General features: G+C 30.1%; 1 protein-coding gene across 4 annotated transcripts; it reads right to left on the bottom strand.

Annotated features, from left to right (window-relative positions):
- Nucleotides 1-431: 431 nt before the first annotated feature.
- LOC139808361 (venom allergen 3-like) lies at nucleotides 432-18,108 on the bottom strand. 4 transcript variants are annotated; one of them, XM_071770250.1, is made up of 6 exons: nucleotides 17,962-18,108; nucleotides 8,732-8,946; nucleotides 2,877-3,047; nucleotides 2,173-2,254; nucleotides 1,947-2,079; nucleotides 432-1,467 (listed from the first exon to the last, which is right to left on the bottom strand). In XM_071770250.1, the coding sequence occupies exons 2-6, from the start codon at nucleotides 8,861-8,863 to the stop codon at nucleotides 1,296-1,298; spliced, it is 690 nt and encodes a 229-aa protein (XP_071626351.1). In that variant the 5' UTR covers nucleotides 8,864-8,946; nucleotides 17,962-18,108; the 3' UTR covers nucleotides 432-1,295. The 4 variants fall into 4 exon arrangements, with proteins under 4 accessions (XP_071626351.1, XP_071626352.1, XP_071626353.1 ...); XM_071770251.1 differs by having other exon boundaries at nucleotides 8,732-8,963; nucleotides 17,962-18,101; XM_071770252.1 differs by having other exon boundaries at nucleotides 8,732-8,938; nucleotides 17,962-18,096.
- Nucleotides 18,109-21,754: the final 3,646 nt, after the last annotated feature.

The following is a 21,754-nucleotide window of genomic DNA, read 5'->3' on the forward strand; positions in this document are numbered from 1 at the left end:
AGTTTACTTTATGATTGTTTGTGATAGAAACAAACATGTGTTAATCTTTTCTTAGTTTTCATTTTTGAACTAATATTGTCAGCATATATTGCACAAAATTGACATATTATTTTATAATAAATTTAAAAAAAATTATAAACAGTTCTTCTTTAATTAACGTTTAAAATGTTTTATTAATAATTACTAAAATACTAAAATCAATACTTTGAAAATCAATTTCGAAAAAAAAAGATTAGCTACTATTGGAAATTTAGTTGCAAAATAGGGACACCAAACATTTTTTTGCAGCAAGAACAAAAGATTTTGCTACTATTGCTAAATTACAGCTCTCGCTGCAAAAAGAAGTTAGGTGTCTCTAAATTTGCTACAATAGCTAATCATTTTTTCCGTGTGGAAGATACGCTTTTTTAGGAAAAGGTATTAAACAAAAAGAAGATTTACTTTGATATATTTTGACATAAAATATAAAACATTTTATAAAATGTTCTTTTTTTAATTACCTTACTTTAATCTTTTAAAGCCTAGAAAAATATATAAGATTAGTATTAAAAAGCGATGGTTTTCAACAAATGTAAGTAATTGAAACTTACTTAACCCTTAAATGCCACCCGGGGTCCAGCGGACCTCAAACCCTTTACAATGATATATTTTCAAATGTTCTTGCCAAAAATGGAACTCATGCTCCCATTAATGATAGTTGAGTGATTGACCTACCCGTTTGTACACTTAGCAGTACTCAGTTTACTTAATTTTTTATACTATGTTGAAATTGAAATTTTAACACAATAGCATTTTATTCTCTTTTCTAAGCCTTGAACAACATTGAGAAAAATTTTAATAACTAAAGATAAAAAATCAATGAGTACGGAGACATTTTTCATGCTGGGGTCTTTTAGACCCCTCATGTCATTTACGAGATTCTTGAGAGGTGTGGCATTTAAGGGTTAAAGGTAAAAAAATTTGCATCATTTTATTTATTGCACATCTTTATTTCGATATATATTAGAACAACAAAAATTACATATGTTATTATTTTTTGTCTTGCGTTAAAAAGTTATATTTAAGAAGAAAAGCTTGCAAGAAAACTTGATATTTAACAGTAGATGATTAAAGAAAAAGAAAGGGAGAAAGGGAGAGAAAGAAGAAAACGTTATTTCGCCTTCTGTTAATATCATTACATAACAATTGCAACTGTCTGTTTCTACTGACAAGACATATTTGCAACTCTTATTTGCTTTTCCATTTTTTTTCGTGCCATTACTTTTTATATTACATCTTTAATTTTTTGATCGGATTTATTTTTTAACTTCATATATTTTCTGACCGATCCAATTTCCACTTGGACCATAATTGCAAACTACGTATTTCGTATTCCAGCCATTGGATTTATAGCTTATTTGTCCGCAACCGACTTTTTTTGTGTCAGCCCAGACCACTTGGGTATAGTGGCCTGTATTCGGATCAAATCTATAAATAAATTATTTTACAAACACATTAAGAAATATGTTATAAACGCGTTTTTAGAAGTATTTTATAATCAATACTATTGTACATACATATAAAATTATTTACGCGCAATTATTTCTTATATATACAGGGTGTTAAAGTTTTGAAAAAAATATGAAAATTCCGCAAATTTGGAAAAAGTTTAAAGATATTTTATTTAAATTTAATATGCGTACATGTATTAAGAATCATTTTACATGTATTAAGAATCAACGTCGGTTTATGAATTCATGAATCCTGAAAATAATGTACTTCAACTAGCTAGACGTAAACAATCTTTGATTCACTCTAGTGTCAAAATGGTTTATTTGCGGACGTAGATTAATTGACAATAAATATATGCTTGTTGCTTATGATGTATCCCTTATAACTACACAAATTTGTCGGTCCAATTTTGGGACACCCTGTATATGTGATTAGAATATTACAGAAATACTTACTCATATTTGGAAACTTTATTTTTATCGAACTTATCTACTTCATCGTACCACATTTGGACAAAGCTTTCTACAGGGAAATTGTTTCCTCCTGTAGAGGATTTTTGGGCTATGTTTTGACCAACTGCAAATCTATCTGTAATAACACGTGTTACATGCTAATAAATAAATTAAAGAATACATATATTTAATTTACAATTGTAAAATTAATATGTAAGTTGATACTTACCCACATTTCTGCACTTGTCATGATTGAAATTGCATTGATTGGCCCATCTTTGCGCAATTTTTTCCAATTCGTTATCCCAGGTCTAAGAAAATGTGTGTGCGTATATATACATACATATAATACTGTACGTGTGCGTGCGCGCGCACGCGCGCTTGTGGTATGTGTATGTGTGTATGTGTGTATGTATGTGCGTGCGTGCGTGCGTGCGTGCGTACTTGCGCGTATGCGTGTGCGTGTGTAGTATCTGCACATATATATATGTATGTAATTTTATATTTCGTTATATTATATAAATTCTAATTTGAAATAAATATTTAATTCAAATATGTCTTCTTCTTTGTATTATACAGCATATAAAATTATACTATTTAGTATACTATCTTTGAATTTTTTCGTTTATTATAATTATAAACCATCGGAAGAAACTCTACAATATTTTTATGCAATTGCTTTAAGTATACATAGACAAACACAATATTGCTATTCAACCGCTTTGTGGAATTAAAATCAATTCAATAAATGTTTGTTAATATAAACTGTTATTACGCTAATTTTTAGTTTATTAAAAAAAATAATATAAAAGAAACAATTGAATCTTTAAGCCAAACCGCGGTTAAAACACAATTTTACTTCGTTCTCTAATTTCTTTCTGATTATTATATTTTTTAATTTACTGTAATAATATATTATTTATTATATCTTACCAAATCTGGCATGCTAACCGCCGGAGGTTGCCAACCTGGGTTCCCTTTCTTTTCCTGACCCGACGCAACTCTTTGTCTCAGTTCATTGTGTTTTTTTACTATAGCCTGCTTGTCATTTGCATTAAGGCCAACACTAGATACCTGTCCGCATGTTGCCGCTGGTGTTGATGACTATAACATGATTTTGTGAAATTAAGCATAAGAGTATATTTCTAATATATAAGTCAAATGTCCTCTTACTAAAAAAAACCTTAACGATATTTATTTCTAAAAAGGAGAAATCAAAATTTTTATTTCTCCTTTTAGACAAAAAATAATTTAAATAAAATAATTTCTTTTATCAAGAGACACGGTAGTGTCTCGTGCCAAGTACACGCGGAGCGAGACCGACCGTGACTTTTTTACGCAACGCGATGTGGGTTGCGAGTACCCGAGATGTTGAGATCTCGATAACGAGTGAACGGATCAAGTTCTAAGTAAGCTTGATCAATAGCTTGGGGTCCAATTAGAAAGAGGGGGTTTCTCTTATAATATTCCGCTACGTGCTCTACGAGCGGAGATATTGCGACGCAAAGTCTAAATGTGAAAATTTATTTTTAAGATATATATTATACAAGGTGGATTAAAGTGTTATAAGCTGTTATTTCTAAAAGTATGCATTACACTAAAAAATGTCTTAGATAAAAGTTGAAGGGTTGTGAGGGCAACATAACATAGTATTATTCGTTTGATCTTGAATGTAGGCGTAAAAATCATGTAAGGGTCACTTTCGATTTTTTAAATAAAAATCCCAATTTCTTATTGTATTATCTTTTTCTATTAATTAATTTAAACAACTTTCGCGTGCAAAATATAACGGAGAAATTACTCACAATTGATATTATTTGGTATTTTTCTTTTTACTATCATTAGGAATGACATCAAATGTTTAAAATATGTAACTCATAAATTTAAATTTTAATATCAGATATAATATTTCATTGAAATTATATAGTACTTGACTTAAAAAAAAAATCACTATAAATGTTTCTTTCTTAACTTTAATACATATTTAGCCTAAATCTAAATAGAAATCCTTAATAAATTTTTTTAAAACAGAAAACAGAAGAACGATTACGTTAAGTATGAACTGTGATACAAGGCCATTATCATTACGCATATATATTCTTTCTCGTTATGAAATGTGTTGTGAAACGTATAATTTGCAACAATTTCCTTAATTTTTCTTTCTATATTCCTAAAATTTGCGACAAAATCGTGATCTTATCAAATAAGAAGACAATTTATTTCTTGCCTAGCATAAATTATCTCTTTCACAACATAAGATAATAAATGCGCAAAGACTTTTATAATGTGCATAGAAGCCATAAAAGTACATAGTAAAAGTACGATATGTCAGATATAAAATTATAAAACTTAGAAGAATATGTGTATCAAACAATCTGAATAACTATTTTTATGTAATTTTTAAATACTGTTATGCTTATAAATATCTATAAATGCTGCGGATGTTACCGATATTATACAGAATAAACTTAATATTATTTTAACTATGATATATTTAACAATTACAAAGTTAGAGAAATAGTATTTCTTCTTATTAATACCATCATATAATAATTATAAAATTTTTCATAATTGCGATAGACATTATATTACGTCTTTACAGTTTTCTTTGAAAGCATTTTATGTACAAGAATAAATTGCTTTATTAATTAATTTTCACTTTTTAAATAGTCTATAGATTTATGATTTTAAGAACAGTTTTCTTTCAAGAGTAAGTAATGTAAACTACTGCTTGTTAAGATATACTTTTGAGATATTACGAGGAATTTTGCTGATTGTAAGAGTACAAGATATCATTTTTGCATTCGTGTGTATATGGCTTATATTGTTACTTACGGAATATTTGCACATAGTGTGACTATGTTTCTTTCTACATGATCGCAAATTGCAGTAATCCGCGGTTACGATAGTAAATACCGCGATTACGACAAGAAACAGAAGATTGCAGATTCCTGCCATTATCCCTTTTTGATTTGATATTTTCTAACTTTCGATCGCGCCGCTTTATCAATATCTTTTTAAATTTCTTTGCAAACTACTAAGCCCGAACAGAACACGCTACAATTTATATGCAGCGTGTTATCAGTAAATGGCGCAATTTTGCATAACACATTATTAGCATTTTAGTTTATTCACAATTTACACGAACATTGTCTTTTTCCTTCTTTCCGTTCTCTATTGTTTCGTTAAGAAAACATTATTCTAGTGTACATAATAGAGACGTTGTCAGTATTATTGTTTGCTTTATCAAAAGACACGGTAGTGTCCCGTTCCAAGTGTGCGAAGCAATTAATTAAGGCACTAGCGATATATATGTAGATATTTACGCCGCTCAACTAGTTGGGCGCAAACAAGATTTCTCATTCAGCTATAATGGCTGAACCAATTGCGTTTCTCGGTGGGCTTTGTCGATTCGTTGGGTTCATGTTATTGTCACAAAATTGTCTTTGCTTTTGTCCTGTAAGCTGAAATATTCCAGTTCAATGTCCAAAATCGTCAAATTTTACATTAAGAAACGTCCAAATAATTTCCATGTAAAATTATTTTTGTTAGAAAGCGTCACACGATGCAGCAGCGCTGCACGGAATTTGACGACGTCTGTTATCTTCGCGAGTTTGGTTACGTTTCACTACTTGTTAGTCTGAGACTGTCATGCTTTCTGTCTAATCTGTCGTTTATTTTCTCTGATCGCAGATTTTGACTCCGCGTAATTATATATATCTGCTCTAGTTTCCACTTTCAGTCTCACATTAACGCTAGTAGCATGAAGCAGTCGACGAAAAAAATTAATCATTTATTATCTATTAAAATGTTCGAATATTGAAATATTATATTATTATATATATATGTTATTAATATTATATATTGTATATTATATATATTTCTGCTCTAAAAAAGTGAGAATTGGCTATGAAAAATATGGAATATGATATCGATGACTGAGCAATCAACCAAGTCGAGAGATATCTTATGGTGGTGTCGCTATGCAATCGGTATATTACGCCGCGGTCAAAAGCATTATAAGCACAGCGAAACTGAATAATGTCGGTAAGCTCAAGATTGTCATTCTTACCTCTAAAATGTTTTGCGACGAAACATTCTCAAGAGTCAAGATTGATTACTTGTGCAAGAAAAAGTATGAGAAACACTTTGTAGAAAAAGGGGATATCTTAAGTTTTATACATATATATTACTCCTTTTTTTACAAGGTGTTCGTCATCGTACTTTACCTTTTTTTTTAAACTCTCCATATGAAATGTATTTTAGACTACAATAATAATGATATCGAAAGATTTGCGCTAAATGAATATAATAAATTAAATTAGTAACATCTGATTTTATAAAAAAAAATCATGTTTCTTTATTATACTTGTTGTATACTCGTTTTTTCCTTATCGCTGTGTTCCAGGATATATGTAAAAGAAGACATATAAAAAAGAACAGGTACACAACAAGTATGATAAAGATACATAATTATGCCTGCGTTTGTTCATTCCCAGTAGCTCTCAATGTGAATAAACAAACGCAGGCTAAGAACATTAGATATGTTACTAATTTAATTTATCATATTCACTTAGCGCAAACCTTCTGACATAATTGTTTTTGTAACAAAAAATACAAATAGAATTATAAGTAAATTAAATCAAAGTTTTTTTCAATAAAAGTGCTTCAAAAAAGCTTACGAAGTACGTGCACTTGACGCGTTTTTTTACCTTTTTTTTTAAAAGATAAGTTTTGTACAAATATTACCTTTTTTTATAAGTGCATGGAAACCGCAAAAATATAAAATATTTGAGAAATATAAATTTGCAAATAAAATAAACGTGGACAATACAGAAACAAAGATATTGTTTCTGTACATATTATTCTGTATAGGGGAAAGTTGCGTACCGGTTGCAACACCTAAATCGACCTATATCGTACCTCATCAATATTTTATATTATTACTTAATACAAGCAACACTTAGTAACAAAAATATAAAATAAATGAGAAATGAGTAATATAAACAAAAATTTAACAGATTACATCTTGTTTTGTGCGTGTTAATAACATTTTAAAAATTCAGATACAACCAATTATTGAGTTAGTTTTATAACTAGTTAATTTTTAATTAATTTATAGCTGATAATAATGTAATCCTTCAATTTTATTATAAATTTTTATATTTTTATAAAAGAAGGTTTATATGTAAAATATTTTACATTCTTTGCATGTACATATTTGTAATTATTATAAAAATTAAATTAATATTTTTTATAAAATCTATCAATTTTCTTAAATCGTACATCCACAAGGTTTCCTATATCGTAAGGTTTTCTATACCGATACGATCTAGGAAACTCGTGCTGTATACTCAGGTGCACACATCTCTAGGTTACGTGCATAATTTAGATTACCTATATAAACATGACAGTGACATTAATTCTTACCTTTTTATTATTGTTATTTATTAATTATTAAATACTTGATCTTTTTTTAATAATTATTAATAAAATAGATATTAGTTAATGATTTTTTAAATTAATCTTATATTTTTAATTATTTTTATTCATAATTCGATACTTTCAAGGAGGTAGAATTTAGGCGAACGGCTGCTTAAATCGTACCTTTCGTAGCATGTTACAAAAAAAATGTATAACAAATTAATTTGTTATTGGTGAAAGTTAAACATATAATAATAGAAAACCTGAAACAAACTACAATTTCCAACGTTTTTTCTAATTATTAAATTAGAAAAAGAAAACAAGCATATCTTTGCAAGCATATATCTTCTTCAGATCTTGCCGGAATCTTATATTTAAGAGTTAAGTTTATCTTTAGATGCTGTACGACACTCGGACAGCTAACCTTTGAAGATCTTTAATAGCACACATTAATGTCTATATATTTGTACATGAGATTCTTACACACATATGCATAACGCGTACAATCCTAGCCAAATACTATATACTATTTGTCTATCATTTGTCTATCATTAACTTTTTGACAGTATTGTCACAAACGAACTACCTTAAATGAAATACCTCATTTTTGACAACAGAATTTTGTAGCTGATGTTGAGACGTTTCCAAAGACGTATAATACTATAGTTAAATATTTTTGTTGCAAACTTGCGCAGATATGATATCGCGTATTTTCTGATATGGTTCTCTCACGCGGTAATAATATTTGCACAAATTTATACCTTTCTTATGTGAGAGTATACGTACGCGTGCGTGCGTGCGCAAATGTGTGTATATGTGGCTGGATGTGTGTGGATGGATATGTGTATGTGCGTGGGTACGTAAGACAAACAGGCAACAGGCCATACGCGTATAGACTCCACGATTCATCATTTTCGCGGTATTTTAAAACTTTAAATTACCTTATATACACCTATAATTATAGTTTGCTGCGCAAATAGGTAAATAAAAAAATGCATCTTCAGCCTTGAAGATAGCCACCTTGTGTAATTCTATGCAATGTCGGTAGTATCGGAAAATACGCGATATCATATCTTCGCAAGTTCTCAACAAAAATATTAACTATTATAGGTCTTTGGAAACGTCTCAACATCAACTACAAGATTCTGTTATTAAAAATTGAATAAAAATATTGAAGATGACTTTACGTGATCTTGAGAAATAGATTTTTTCGAAAATTAATGTTATTATTATTATTTGTTCCCCTCCAAACCATACAACTTTCCGATGAACATTTTCTTCTAAAATTAAAAAAAAATGAAAATTTTGGGGTATAATCGTTTAAAATAAAGTGTTCTGCAGTATATGTGGCTGTTGTCACTTACGGAGTATTTGCACAGAGTATGAGTACTCCCTGTTAATTTACACGAGTCCAAGTTGCAATAATCAACTGCGATTACGTTAGTAAACGCTATTGCGATTACGGCAAGACACAGAAGATTGTAGGTCCCTGCCATGATTCTTCTTTGCTCCAATATCTTCTGTCTTTCGGTCGTGACTTTGTCGATGATTTCCTCAACTTCTTTGCAAAACTAATGAGCTTGGACACAAGGATGACTATCATTTATATGCTATGCGTTATCAGATAATGCGATATGATATTAGCATGATATATTAACATTTTAGTATGATACATTAACGTCCATTTGCAGCTTTCATGAGTATTGCGTTCTTTTTCTTTCTTGTTCTCGGCCATAGATGTATATTCTCAGCTGTCATTATTAAGAAAACATTGACTCATCGTTTCTACATTGTTCAAATAGTAGAGATATTGTCGATTGGCCTAGTTTACATCGATCACTTGATACGCGTATTAAATAGTAAATAAAGATCAGGAATGGCTATGGGAGTCAGACACGGTTATCAGTGCGTAAAAAAAAAACGTTAAGCGATTTTTTCAATCGAGTATATATTCAAATGTTTCGGCTCGGGATTGAGCCATCTTCAGTGAAGTCTCCTTTCTAAAAAAAGGCATGTTAAGTCGATACTCGCATATCTCGAAGTTTTGTTGCCGCTTTTCCGCGATGCCAATTGGTTCTCTCGCTGCGCTTACTTCATTTGCAGCTGTCATCGTATATTTTGACAGTTGTGTGTATCAAGAAGTTAATAGTGTAATAATAATTGCATAATGTTAAAGCTAAATAGCGCGCGCGAAGCGCGCGTCTGTGGTGTCTAGTATATAAAAAAAAGTTAATAATTACTCCCATTCTCCTTGTTAAATCGGTTTCGAGATTGAAACATCCCAAAAAACAACATTGACTTTCGAATTACTGTCTGTAACAAAGATCCAGAGACGATAATGGTATTCAATATTTCTGTCAGTAAAATTATCTTAATCCAAGTCAATTTACAAAATGTGGTTAAACTCACCCGATAGCCAAAAGAACGAGAGTATTACAAAGCCATACCCTTACGAAAAAAACACCCTAAGTAACACCCAAAAAAACACCAAAAAATAATAGGGTACGTTTGGATCCCCAAATGGCGTTTACACCATTTGAGCGTTAACGCCAAGAAAAACACCAAAAATGACATCGAAATTTTTGGTGTTTTTCTTGGCGTTAACGCTCAAATGGTGTAAACGCCATTTGGGTATCCAAAATTACGCTATTATTTTTTGGTGTTTTTTGGGGTGTTATTTAGGGTGTTTTTTTCGTAAGGGTACATATTTCATAAAAACGATATATATACATATATATATATATATATATAATCCTTACAAAAAAGTATTACTAACTGGTTAGTAATAAATACTTATTTTGTGTATTAATAATACTAAAATTAAGTATTTATTAGTACTTGAATCACTGTGATCCAAGTATTGCATAGTATTTTATTACTGGTCAGTAATTAATGAAAGTAGTATTTAATACAGGATGAGTATTGAATACTTAGTATTAAATTTCTGATGAGAAAGCATTTAATACTAGGTGAAAAATACTTGTGTAATAAATACTTGTGTTGAATTACTGATGAGTATTTCAATGTTAATACTGAAGTACTGAACCAAGGATTCCATGTGCAATAAATCACTGGCCAGTATTTTAATATTAATACTCAAGTACTGAACTGAATATTCCATGTGAAATTAATCACTGACCAGTACTACAATTTGTATAGAAACATTATAATGGGTAATTCCTGATAATATTAAGGAAAAGAGATAAAAGTAAGGCACAAATACATTTTATATGAAGGTCTGTACTAATTCGTCGTGATAAAAGTGTACAAGTTTTGAAATAGTACTGAGGATATCATTTTAATATCCAATTCAAAATTTTATTACTCTTTTTAAACTGAATTTGTTTCTTAAGATGATTTTTGAAAAAATATATATTTGCGCTGGTTATGACACATGTAGACTATATATAACACTTACATCAAATTAAGAAGTAGTCTACCACGTTAAGGCAGTTGGCTCACGATCCAGAGGTCCCGAGTTCGATCCCACCAAGGTAAGTGTGTTTTTCAAAAACGAGAAAATATTTATAATTATAGACTACATCTTAAGAAACAAATTTAGTTATAAAAAAGTAAAATTTCAAAAAAAAATAATTTTTTTTATGCCGGGTAAATATCGGAAATCGAAATATCGGTGAGTAATTCAATACTAAGCACCAGTAGTTCTGTGTAGTATTAATCACTACCTATAATATTTATCACTACCAGTATTTTCCCAGTATTTCCCAAATAAATATTGACAGTATTAAATCACTGAGATTTTAAGTATTTAGTCAGTAATACTTTTCTGTAAGGGTATTGCACAGTATTTTATTACTGGTCAGTAATTTATGAAAGTAGTATTTAATACAGGACGAGTATTGAATACTTAGTATTAAATTTCTGATGAGAAAGCATTTAATACTAGGTGAAAAATACTTGTGTAATAAATACTTGTGTTGAATTACTGATGAGTATTTCAATGTTAGTATTGAAATACTGGACCGAGGATTCCATGTGTAATAAATCACTGGCCAGTATTTTAATGTTAATACTCAAGTACTGAACTGAATATTCCATGTGAAATTAATCACTGACCAGTACTACAATTTGTATAGAAACATTATAATGGGTAATTCCTGATAATATTAAGAAAGAGAGATAAAAGTAAGGCACAAATACATTTTATATGAAAGTCTGCACTAAGTGTACAAGTTTTGAAATAGTACTGCGGATATCATTCTTATATCCAATTCAAAATTTTATTACTCTTTTTAAACTGAATTTGTTTCTTAAGATGTTTTTTGAAAAATTATATATTTGCGCTGGTTATGACACATGTAGACTATATATAACACTTACATCAAATTAAGAAGTAGTCTACCACGTAAGGCAGTTGGCTCACGATCCAGAGGTCCCGAGTTCGAATCCCACCAAGGTAAGTGTGTTTTTCAAATACCAGAAAATATTTATAATTATAGACTGCATCTTAAGAAACAAATTTAGTTATAAAATAATAATTAAATTTCAAAAAAAATAATTTTTTTATGCCGAGTAAATATCAGAAATCGAAATATCGGTGAGTAATTCAATACTAAGCACCAGTAGTTCTGTATAGTATTAATCACTACCTATAATATTTATCACTACCAGTATTTTCCCAGTATTTCCCAAATAAATATTGACAGTATTAAATCACTGAGATTTTAAGTATTTAGTCAGTAATACTTTTCTGTAAGGGAAATTATAAAATGCGAGGTTAAAACTTTGACTTTTTATTATAAAGTCACATTATACATATAACTTCGAATTATACATAGATATAGATAAATCATACATACTCGTCACTGAGTAAAAATGACGATCATGCGACTCTGACGCCGCGTCCATTTACCGACTTTGACTATAAATATACCAGATACATACATATGTGCGACACCGTATATGCTTTCGCTTTGTGGTGTGTCTTGGCAGCATGTGGAGGAGATCGGGAGATGCGCTGGGCCTGTATTCCGTTCCTACCTACCGATAACTGTCGGTTCGATTAAGCGTCGTTGCGCAGATTTCTCGTATCGTATAGAAGCTGCGCCAACATGGCCGACCAGGCCGACGCCGTTAACGGCACTGACGACGAACAGAATATGGCCCCTGCGCATGCGCTAGCCGCGCATCTCCTCCACATGCTGCCAACGCACACCAAAGCAAAGGCACATCCGTGTGCTGTCGAGCGTCTAAATCATTAATTCAAACAAATAATTAATGTAAAATAAATATTCAATAAATGTTAAAAAAATTTTTTTTACAATGAATTGTACAATGTATAATTAATGAAAAATAAATATTAAAAAAAAACATTTAAAAAATATTATCTGCTACTTGGGTATATATATATATATATATATGTATAATTCAAAGTTAGATATATGTATAATGTGGTCTCATAATAAGTTAAAGTTTTAACCTTGCATTTTATAATTTTTATTTTTTGTTTTATAATTGGGTGTCAACACTGAAACCCGATTGTCGACACTAAAAGTTAGGTGTCGACAAGAAAAGTTGAGTGTCGGCACCGAAACTTTGGGTGTCAACACCAAAATTTGGGTGTCGACACCGAAACTTTGGGTGTCGACACCAAAATTTGGGTGTCGACAAGAAAAGTTGAGTGTCGGCACCGAAACTTTGGGTGTCAACACCAAAATTTGGGTGTCGACACCAAAAGTTGAGTGTCTATACCGAAACTTTGGGTGACAACACCAAAATTTGGGTGTTGACACCAAAAGTTGAGTGTCGACACCGAAACTTTGGGTGTCGACATTCAAATGTCGGTGTTAACACTGAAAATTTAGGCGTTGACACCGAAAATGGAGTGTAAACACCCAAAGTTGGGTGTAAACACCAAAATCTTGGGTGTTTTTTTCGTAAGGGATAAGAGTCAAATATCAGTTAAAATACAGAAAGCAAAATAATTCTTGTCTTAAAATGTTTCTCAATTAATGTGTTCTCGAAATATGCACAATGAAATTTTCGTGTTCATTTCCTTCAACCGACCCGAACGTGAGCATCCCATACGTACAAGAGTAAACTACCAGTTAAAATACAGATAGCGAATTGGTTTTAGTCTTAAAATGTTCCTCAATTTATGTGCTCTCGAAATATGCACAATGAAATTTTCGTGCTAATTCCCTTTGCCCGACCCGAACGTGAACACCCTATACGTACAAGTGTAAAGTACCAGTTAAAATACAGATAGCGAATTGGTTTTAGTCTTAAAACGTTCCTCAATTTATGTGCTTTTAAAATATACAAAATAATATTTTTTGCTTATTTTCTTCGGCCGATAAACCTTCCCAAAAGTAAACACCACCCAACTTACAAAGTACAAGTTAAAATACAGATAGCAAATTAGTTTTAAAATGTTCCTCAATTTATGTGCTTTCAAAATATATATATAGAGTATATAACGAGTCTTCCGAAAAGATACAACATTACATGCAGAGATGAAATCAACGAACTTGTCAAAAAGGCGGACACGAAAATTCAGCTTAAATAAAATGCGTAACTTTATTCGAGTACAGAAAGACACTCTCCCAATCCAATCTAATAAAAATGTAGTATAGGTATAAGATCTCATGTAAGAATTATGATGCCTCATATGTGGGGCAAACAATGAGATAATTAAAAACCAGGATCACTGAACATAGAAACCACATTCGGAGAAACACTACAACTCAATCCGTTATCACGGAACATAGGATTAATTTCGACCATGAATTCGATTGGGAGAATGTTGAGATACTAGACAAAGAGAGATTCCTATCAAAAAGACTTATTTCGGAAATGGCGCATATTAAGTTACAGAAGAACAGTCTGAATTTACAAACAGATTTTCTTCACCACGCTTATGTATCTATACTAAACAAATTGTAAACCATGCTGCTTGTTGTGTATGTACTGTATGTACTGTTAGGAGGTACCATCGCTTTTAGTTTTGAAATATTTATATTGGCGACCCTTTACGTTTTCATATTTTATTTGTCACGGTTGGTTATTGTGAACGTGACATGACGAAATTGACGTTAGAATTTTCGTGTCCGCCTTTTTGACAAGTTCGTTGATTTCATCTCTGCATGTAATGTTGTATCTTTTCGGAAGACTCGTTATATACTCTATATGGCTTTGTAATACTCTCGTCTTTTTGGCTATCGGGTGAGTTTAATCACATTTCGTAAATTGACTTGAATTAAGATAATTTTACTGACGGAAATATTGAATACCATTGTCGTCTCTGGATCTTTGTTACAGACAGTAATTCGAAAGTCAATGTTGTTTTTTGGGATGTTTCAATCTCGAAACTCACCGATCCAACAAGGAGAATGGGAGTAATTATTAACTTTTTTTTAATATACTTCACTAAAGATGGCTCAAACCCAAGCCAAAATGTTTGAATATATACTCGATTGAAGAAATCGCTTAACGTTTTTTTTTTTTACGCACTGATAACCGCGTCTGACTCTCATAGCCATTCCTGATCTTTATTTTAAATTTCAGGAGTCCAATACTCATTATTTAAATAGTAAATAACTAGTAAATTACCCAGGTAGCATATATTAGTTTCATATACGTTTTTTGAACATATACATAGTTTCATAATGGTATAGAACCATTAAAAAACGTTTGAACAAAAATGTTTTTGAAACCATGATTTAAGAAACGTATTTTTTACGTTTCCACAGTTAACAAAAATACCTATTTGTTAAATTTTTCCTTTCAAAATTATAATTTGCTTTATCTATATATATAATAGCTTTATAGCCTTTTTTGAAACATTTAAATTTATATTGCACTAATTATTATTGCACATAATAAATCATTTTATCCATGCACATATATTCACTTATTTACTTAAATTAATTTTGTCCTACCGGTCTTAATCAAATTTGTCATCGGACAAATCTGAGCTTAGAAAACTTCCAACAGTTGCAAAATAAACGGTCTACTGAACGTGGCCATTGAAAGAACATTTATAGGTGTGTTCCGTTTTGAAGAACTTCCTGAACTGGTGCACATCAGTAATGCAATTAAGTTAGAGTGAGACAAGTATATTTTGTTTTACTTTAACTTATTGCACGAATGTGCACAAGTTCAGGAATTTTTAATGTCTTTATCTAAAATGTCTTTATCATTATATATATAAACGTTTCTATAATATTTTTTTAAATATTATTTTATCAGAAAATAAACATTCCATCGAACGTTTTTCGAATAGACATTTTTACTCATGAGAAACGTTTCTACAGTGAAAAAAAATATTTTAATTCAAAAAAATATTTAATTATTAGGTGGCTCCTAATAGCATATTTACTTACTTTTTTTTTAATTAAATAAAAATATCTAATTTTAAATAAATATGTGTAAAAAATAAGTAAATATGCTATTAGGAGCTCAATACACATTTTTTTGGATTAAAGTATTTTTTTTTTAGTGTAGAAATCGGTTATAAAACGTTTCGGAAAAACGCTTATAAAACATTTCTGAAACGCGTATGTGCTACCTGGGTAGTTTGATTATTGGCTGATAAGCTCAAATATACTATTTAATACGTGTATCAAGAGATCGGTGTAAACTAGGTCATTGTTTACTTCATTTAGTATCTAGCGAGAAATTGCCTTAATGTATCTTCTACGATTGGTTTTAATTATTATTATTTACTTATTACGTGTTTTTTTTTGCATAAAAGAACTTAAAACTGAAGCATAATAATATTATGAATCACATATTTTTAATACGGACGAGGACCACAAGAAGAATTGAGATTGATGTAAAGGGTTGGGTACGTCCTTACAAAACGCCCTTTTAGACCCCTTGGGGTAATAAAGAATCATTTCTAATTCTAATCACATATTTCTATATATATATATATAATATTCTAGAATCATTTTTATTCTAAACATTCTGAGTTTTATTTTAACTTTTTAAGTATGAGTAACATTTAAATTTTAAATACATAGTCGTCACTTTTTATATTATTTATTTTTATTTACCAAGATGAAAAAGTTATATTACTATAAAATAATTTGTTTTAGAATTTATTGGAAAACAATATTGAAAATATTATTATATTTTACATAAACAATTTAACTTTATATTTCAAAATATAATATTGCAATGTAAGCAAAAAAGATTTTAATATGTGGATGTATGTTTTAAAATTAAATTTAGTGAATTTTTGGAATAAACTAAATGGCAATAAAATAAAATAAATATACAAATGCTCTTGAGAAATTTATTATTAAAAATTTTCAAGCATACGTAACAATAGAAAATTGTCACACTTAGATATACTTTCCATGTAAATATCATAATATGTATCTCTGCTCATGTACGGTAAAAATAAATGAAATTTTTATGGTAGGGGAGACCGGGGCTATTCATGACACTGCTGAAATTTTGTCGCGGGCCTAACTTTAAAATGCTTGTTGCTAGAAACCTGTAATATCAATCACAGATGTTTCTTAGTGTCCTCTAGGTACCAACAGAATGGCATTTGCGTGTCAACCATTTTTCTCTCTCAATGACAGAAAGTTTGATTTCAAGTGCTCAAAGTAAATTTTTTCAAATCTCAAAAATTTGTTTTCTCGCCGAATAAAATAATAAGAGATCCGAAACGGTAAGTTGTATTCAGTCACTCGACTTCACTAAGCATAATGCATGAGTAGATCTTATGGTATTCTTTCTTATCTGTAAGTCACGGATCATGAATAAGGACAAATCACGCCGGGGCATTTCGTGACACGAGCAATCGAGGCAACCAAAAATGCCACGAATAAGCGTTCAAAGGAAAAACCAATTTGCAGGGACCGCGGACGCCTTCGAGAAGTGGTTTCCCGTAATCGAATGTGAGCAATGAAGGCAATTAATGGAACAGGCGTTACATTTTTCCTCATAATTTTTTATACATATAATATGTAAATTCTGACAAATAAAGGCTTTTTCAAAGTATAAAGTAGATAAAAATTGCAAAAACAAAAAAAATCTATATAGTTTGTTCAATCAGAGAAAGTGTTACGCATTATCCCGTGGTTTGTCACGAATTACCCCAGGCTTCGGGGCAATTCGTGACACATGACACAACGATACATTTCTTGATATATTTCGAGACTCGTGAGAGAAAAACCTATATATTTTTTTTCTTTTAAACTAGAGAGGTGGACGATTACATCGCACTAATATAAATTTTTTAAACATTTATACGAAGCGAGAAAAAAATTCGAAACAAAAATGTATCACGAATAGCCCCGGTCTCCCCTACACTTCTATGACATCGAGAATTGCAATTACGGATTTTTAAGATTTTCTGGTTATATTTTTTTTCAATTTTTTAGTAATAATTTATTTAAACAATATCACGTACAAAAATGGGACAAAATTGCGATTTTTACGCTTTTTCTGTCCCAATGATACCATGTTGTTTATGAATAATTTCTGAGATTAGCTCTACACTGTTTAATCAAGAAAACAAAATTATATTACATATAGCCTATCATACATCTTTAATGTATAATTATTATATAATTATAATAAAATTATGATAAAATTACTTAAATTAACAACTTACACGGTAAAATCTGGATCAAATTTATCCGGTGTGGATTTTGTGATCGTCATATACTAACAGCCAAATAGTTGTGACAAATTTAAATAAGTTGCTAAGTTTCATAATAAGAGCCAATTGTTCTGTCGTTCTCAGTTGGAAAAACTGATATACGTGCTGCACGAATTTTTATGTACAGCATACAACGTTTTTTGTGTAAATATGATTCATACGACGTGATAACTCGTGACTCATTTTATTATTACCGATATACCGCTTGAAATAAAATAAAATGTATAAAATATATAAAATTGCATAAGCAAGCGTAAAATTAATAAAACGTTAAAGAACAAACAAATAAATAAATATGTATGTACTTAATAAAACTTATGTATTAATAAAACTGATATGATATTTTAATGTTAAATAAAATATAATAAGAAAAAATGCGGATAGGTGAAGAGGGTTATAAATGACTAATGCAAAATATGCAAATTTTACATTCGTAAATATTTAATTTACTCAATTATCGTTTATTTCTATGGTTTTCTGTTAAGAAAATTCGCCAAAGTCTCGATTCAACGATAACGGCATGCAAACAAAATTCCTTCTTTATACGTTACTACAGCTAAGTAATACACCGGAAGTGGAAGAATTATTGTATTTTATTTGTCATGTTAGAAGATCGCGAATTGTATTTTATTTGTCAAATGGAAGAATTGTATTTGTATTTGTTGTATTACGGTGCGCTTTTGATTTTATAATTTGATTTTATAAGTCTTCGCTTTTATGTTTGTTTATTTTATTTATCTACTATCTGAATAATAAAATGTTATACGATATGTTTCACTTTTCACTGAAATACATGCGCCTAATTTTGCTTAGAGCTTGTCTTCCTTTTCTTTTTGCTCTTAGAGCTAAAAGAAAACAAGAAAAATTTTAATTCTGAGATAATTATAAAAAAAAAACAAAAAAATCACAATTTTAGAATTTTCGACGTAACTGAAATAATTAGAAAAAATTAAAAACAAACATTTTAATTGAAAATATAAGCGTGTCTTTTATTTTTATAAAATTGATAAAAACTGTTAACAAAGTAATTAATAATTTGTTGGTAGATAACATCGGAATAACTTCAGTACTCTGAATTTAATCATGTTAGACGTAGTTTCTTTGACATTAGTTATGTTTATCATTTGAGCAACAACAATTGTAAAAAGATGGACAATAAAAACTTTAGTAGAAGATACCGACAGTATTTCTAATAATTCTGTCTATGCGAGTAATATTTTTCGTGTTGTTTCATTTTATTAGGTCACAATTTCTATATCGCTACATTTTGTCAATAAAATGATGATATTAAATTATGAAACGTGCTGCACGACGTGCATATAAAATTTTTTAAACATTTTTCTTCTGACGCAACAAAGTTAGAATCGCTATAAAATAATCTTGCATACTTCCATATCAATGCGCATGTAAAGCGTAAAAATCCATATAATCGATATTTTTATATCGATATTTAGCAGTAAAAATAAAACTGATAGATTCTCTCTACGACATAGTTAAGAACATATTTTTTAATTATTCAAATGATTTTTTTGTAATATTAATTCATAAATTATATTAAATTTTTATGTAATTCTCTTTCTAAAATACATTAATATTTTTAATGTTTCTAAACATATTCATCTATAAAAATAATTGTTTGAAGATATTGACATCATGAAGATATTACGAAGCGCGATTTTAAGAAAAATACTGACAATGAGTTATTAAATCACATTACCATTTTATATTTTCGATATATTTTATTATGTCGATAGCAAAGCATTTTTTGTATAAATTGTTAGCTTTTTTTGTGTTTTTTTTTTTATAATTATCTCAGAATTAAAATTTTTCTTGTTTTCTTTTAGCTCTAAGAGCAAAAAGAAAAGGAAGACACTAAACATTACGTAATATAACGCAGTAATTTCAAGCGAAGAAATAAAGACTGTAATTTTCTTATTCGGACTTGCGCTCCTTGTCGCAATTATCATCCCGACTAATGGAAGACCTATATGGCCGATCTAGCTGCGGAAGCTTCTCCAGACCCTAGTGCTTTTGCTGATGCTAAGGCCGAACCTAAGGCTGAATCTTTTGTCGAAGCTTTTGCTAAGGCTTTTGCCGAGCCTTTGGCCAAGGCTTTTGCCGAGGCTTTCACCAACCCTAGTGATGTAGCCGAAGCTTTTGTCGAAACTTTTGCTGAGCCTTTTGCCGAAGCTTTTGCCAAAGCTGCGACCGCAGTTAGTAAAGCTTTTGCTAAATAAGATTTAAGTTACAGTATTCTAATCTCTTTAACTTATTTAACTGATTTGACTACATATTTTAAAAATATTGTTAATTACTCATTTATATACATAGTTGTCTATATTTTACAGTGTAAAGATAAGCAAACAAATTTTTTTATACTTTGTAAAGGCCGTAGCCGGATAAAAAGGGTCAATGTGCCCCCACATAGATCATGCTCTTTTTTTTTGCTTTGATTGCTATTAGTGTCACTTACAATTTAGTCAAATATTAGCCCTTAATATTGAACCGTTTTGCTGTAAAAAATAAAAATAAAAATTTCGAAAATAATTTATATCTTTTGATCGGCTTAAGCAATTTTGATGAAATTTTAATATGTTGTAGATATCATTGAGATACATTTGTGGAAAATTCGGGAAAGGTTTCTGGATGGAAAGGATGACAGAAACATTGATAAAAAATAATAAATAAATGTTCTTGATTTTTTTTAGTTCCGATATCTTTCTTGTACAATTACGAAAAAAATTTTCTAGATTCTTGGAGTAGTTTTCTATTGGACATAATTTTTTGGAAACAATAAAGTGGGTAGGCGGTACTTTTAAAAAATAAAGTATTTTTTTATATTTTTTTTAATATGAAATGCTTTTTGTACGATCGCCATATATTTTATGTAGAATTTTGGGATAGAATTCTACAACAAGTAATTTTTTCAAACCATTAAAATGGGTGGAAAATACTTTAAAAAAACAAAATTTTTTTTTCAAAATTATCATAGTTTTTTGATATAATAATTAACTTCATCATACCAAAAAGAAAGCTTATTGAACAATTAGACATTGTCTAAGGTCTCACACACACGTAGCAGCCTTTCTCTCTCTAACTTACTCCGGACAGGCGTCTGCTATGTATTGTCTCAGTTCATATCTATAAGGTCTATGTATGCGAATGTCGGATCATCTGCTAGATGGCATCTGCTAGATGGCATCTGCTAGATGGCGTTTCTCGTATTTAAAATACGACAAAAGATAGTATATAAGAACTCGAGACAACAGCTTATGGAATAAAAACTTGGTATGATAATTATAACCTACGTAGACAACTTATTGAACAATTAGACATGGTCTAAAAAAAAAGCCGTTCGGAATCGGCGTTATAAACTGTAGGTCCCATGGTGTCAAAATGACACCTAATAATATTGTAAAAAAAAATTACACAAGAACAATAATAATCGTTTCCCGTGAGAAACATACTTTTCAGTATTCCTCTTTCGTAAAGTCAAAACCGTCTCTCCTCGTGTGTAGAGTGTATGCCGCACACTCAAAAATAGCAAGAGAATTACTTCAAACATATTTCACATAAGTGCTTTACAATTATATTCTCAATGTTAAGCAAAAGTGTACTGGTTGGAAAATTTCGCAATAGAAATTTTTTTTTTCAAAATTACTTGCGTGAAATTACTTATAAGCAACGGAATAACGCGTGTATGCGCCAAAACCGCAAATAACTTTTATTTCATAGAAATCTCGAG

This window comes from Temnothorax longispinosus, chromosome 2 (genome assembly GCF_030848805.1).
Source record: "Temnothorax longispinosus isolate EJ_2023e chromosome 2, Tlon_JGU_v1, whole genome shotgun sequence".
Taxonomy (NCBI): domain Eukaryota; kingdom Metazoa; phylum Arthropoda; class Insecta; order Hymenoptera; family Formicidae; genus Temnothorax; species Temnothorax longispinosus.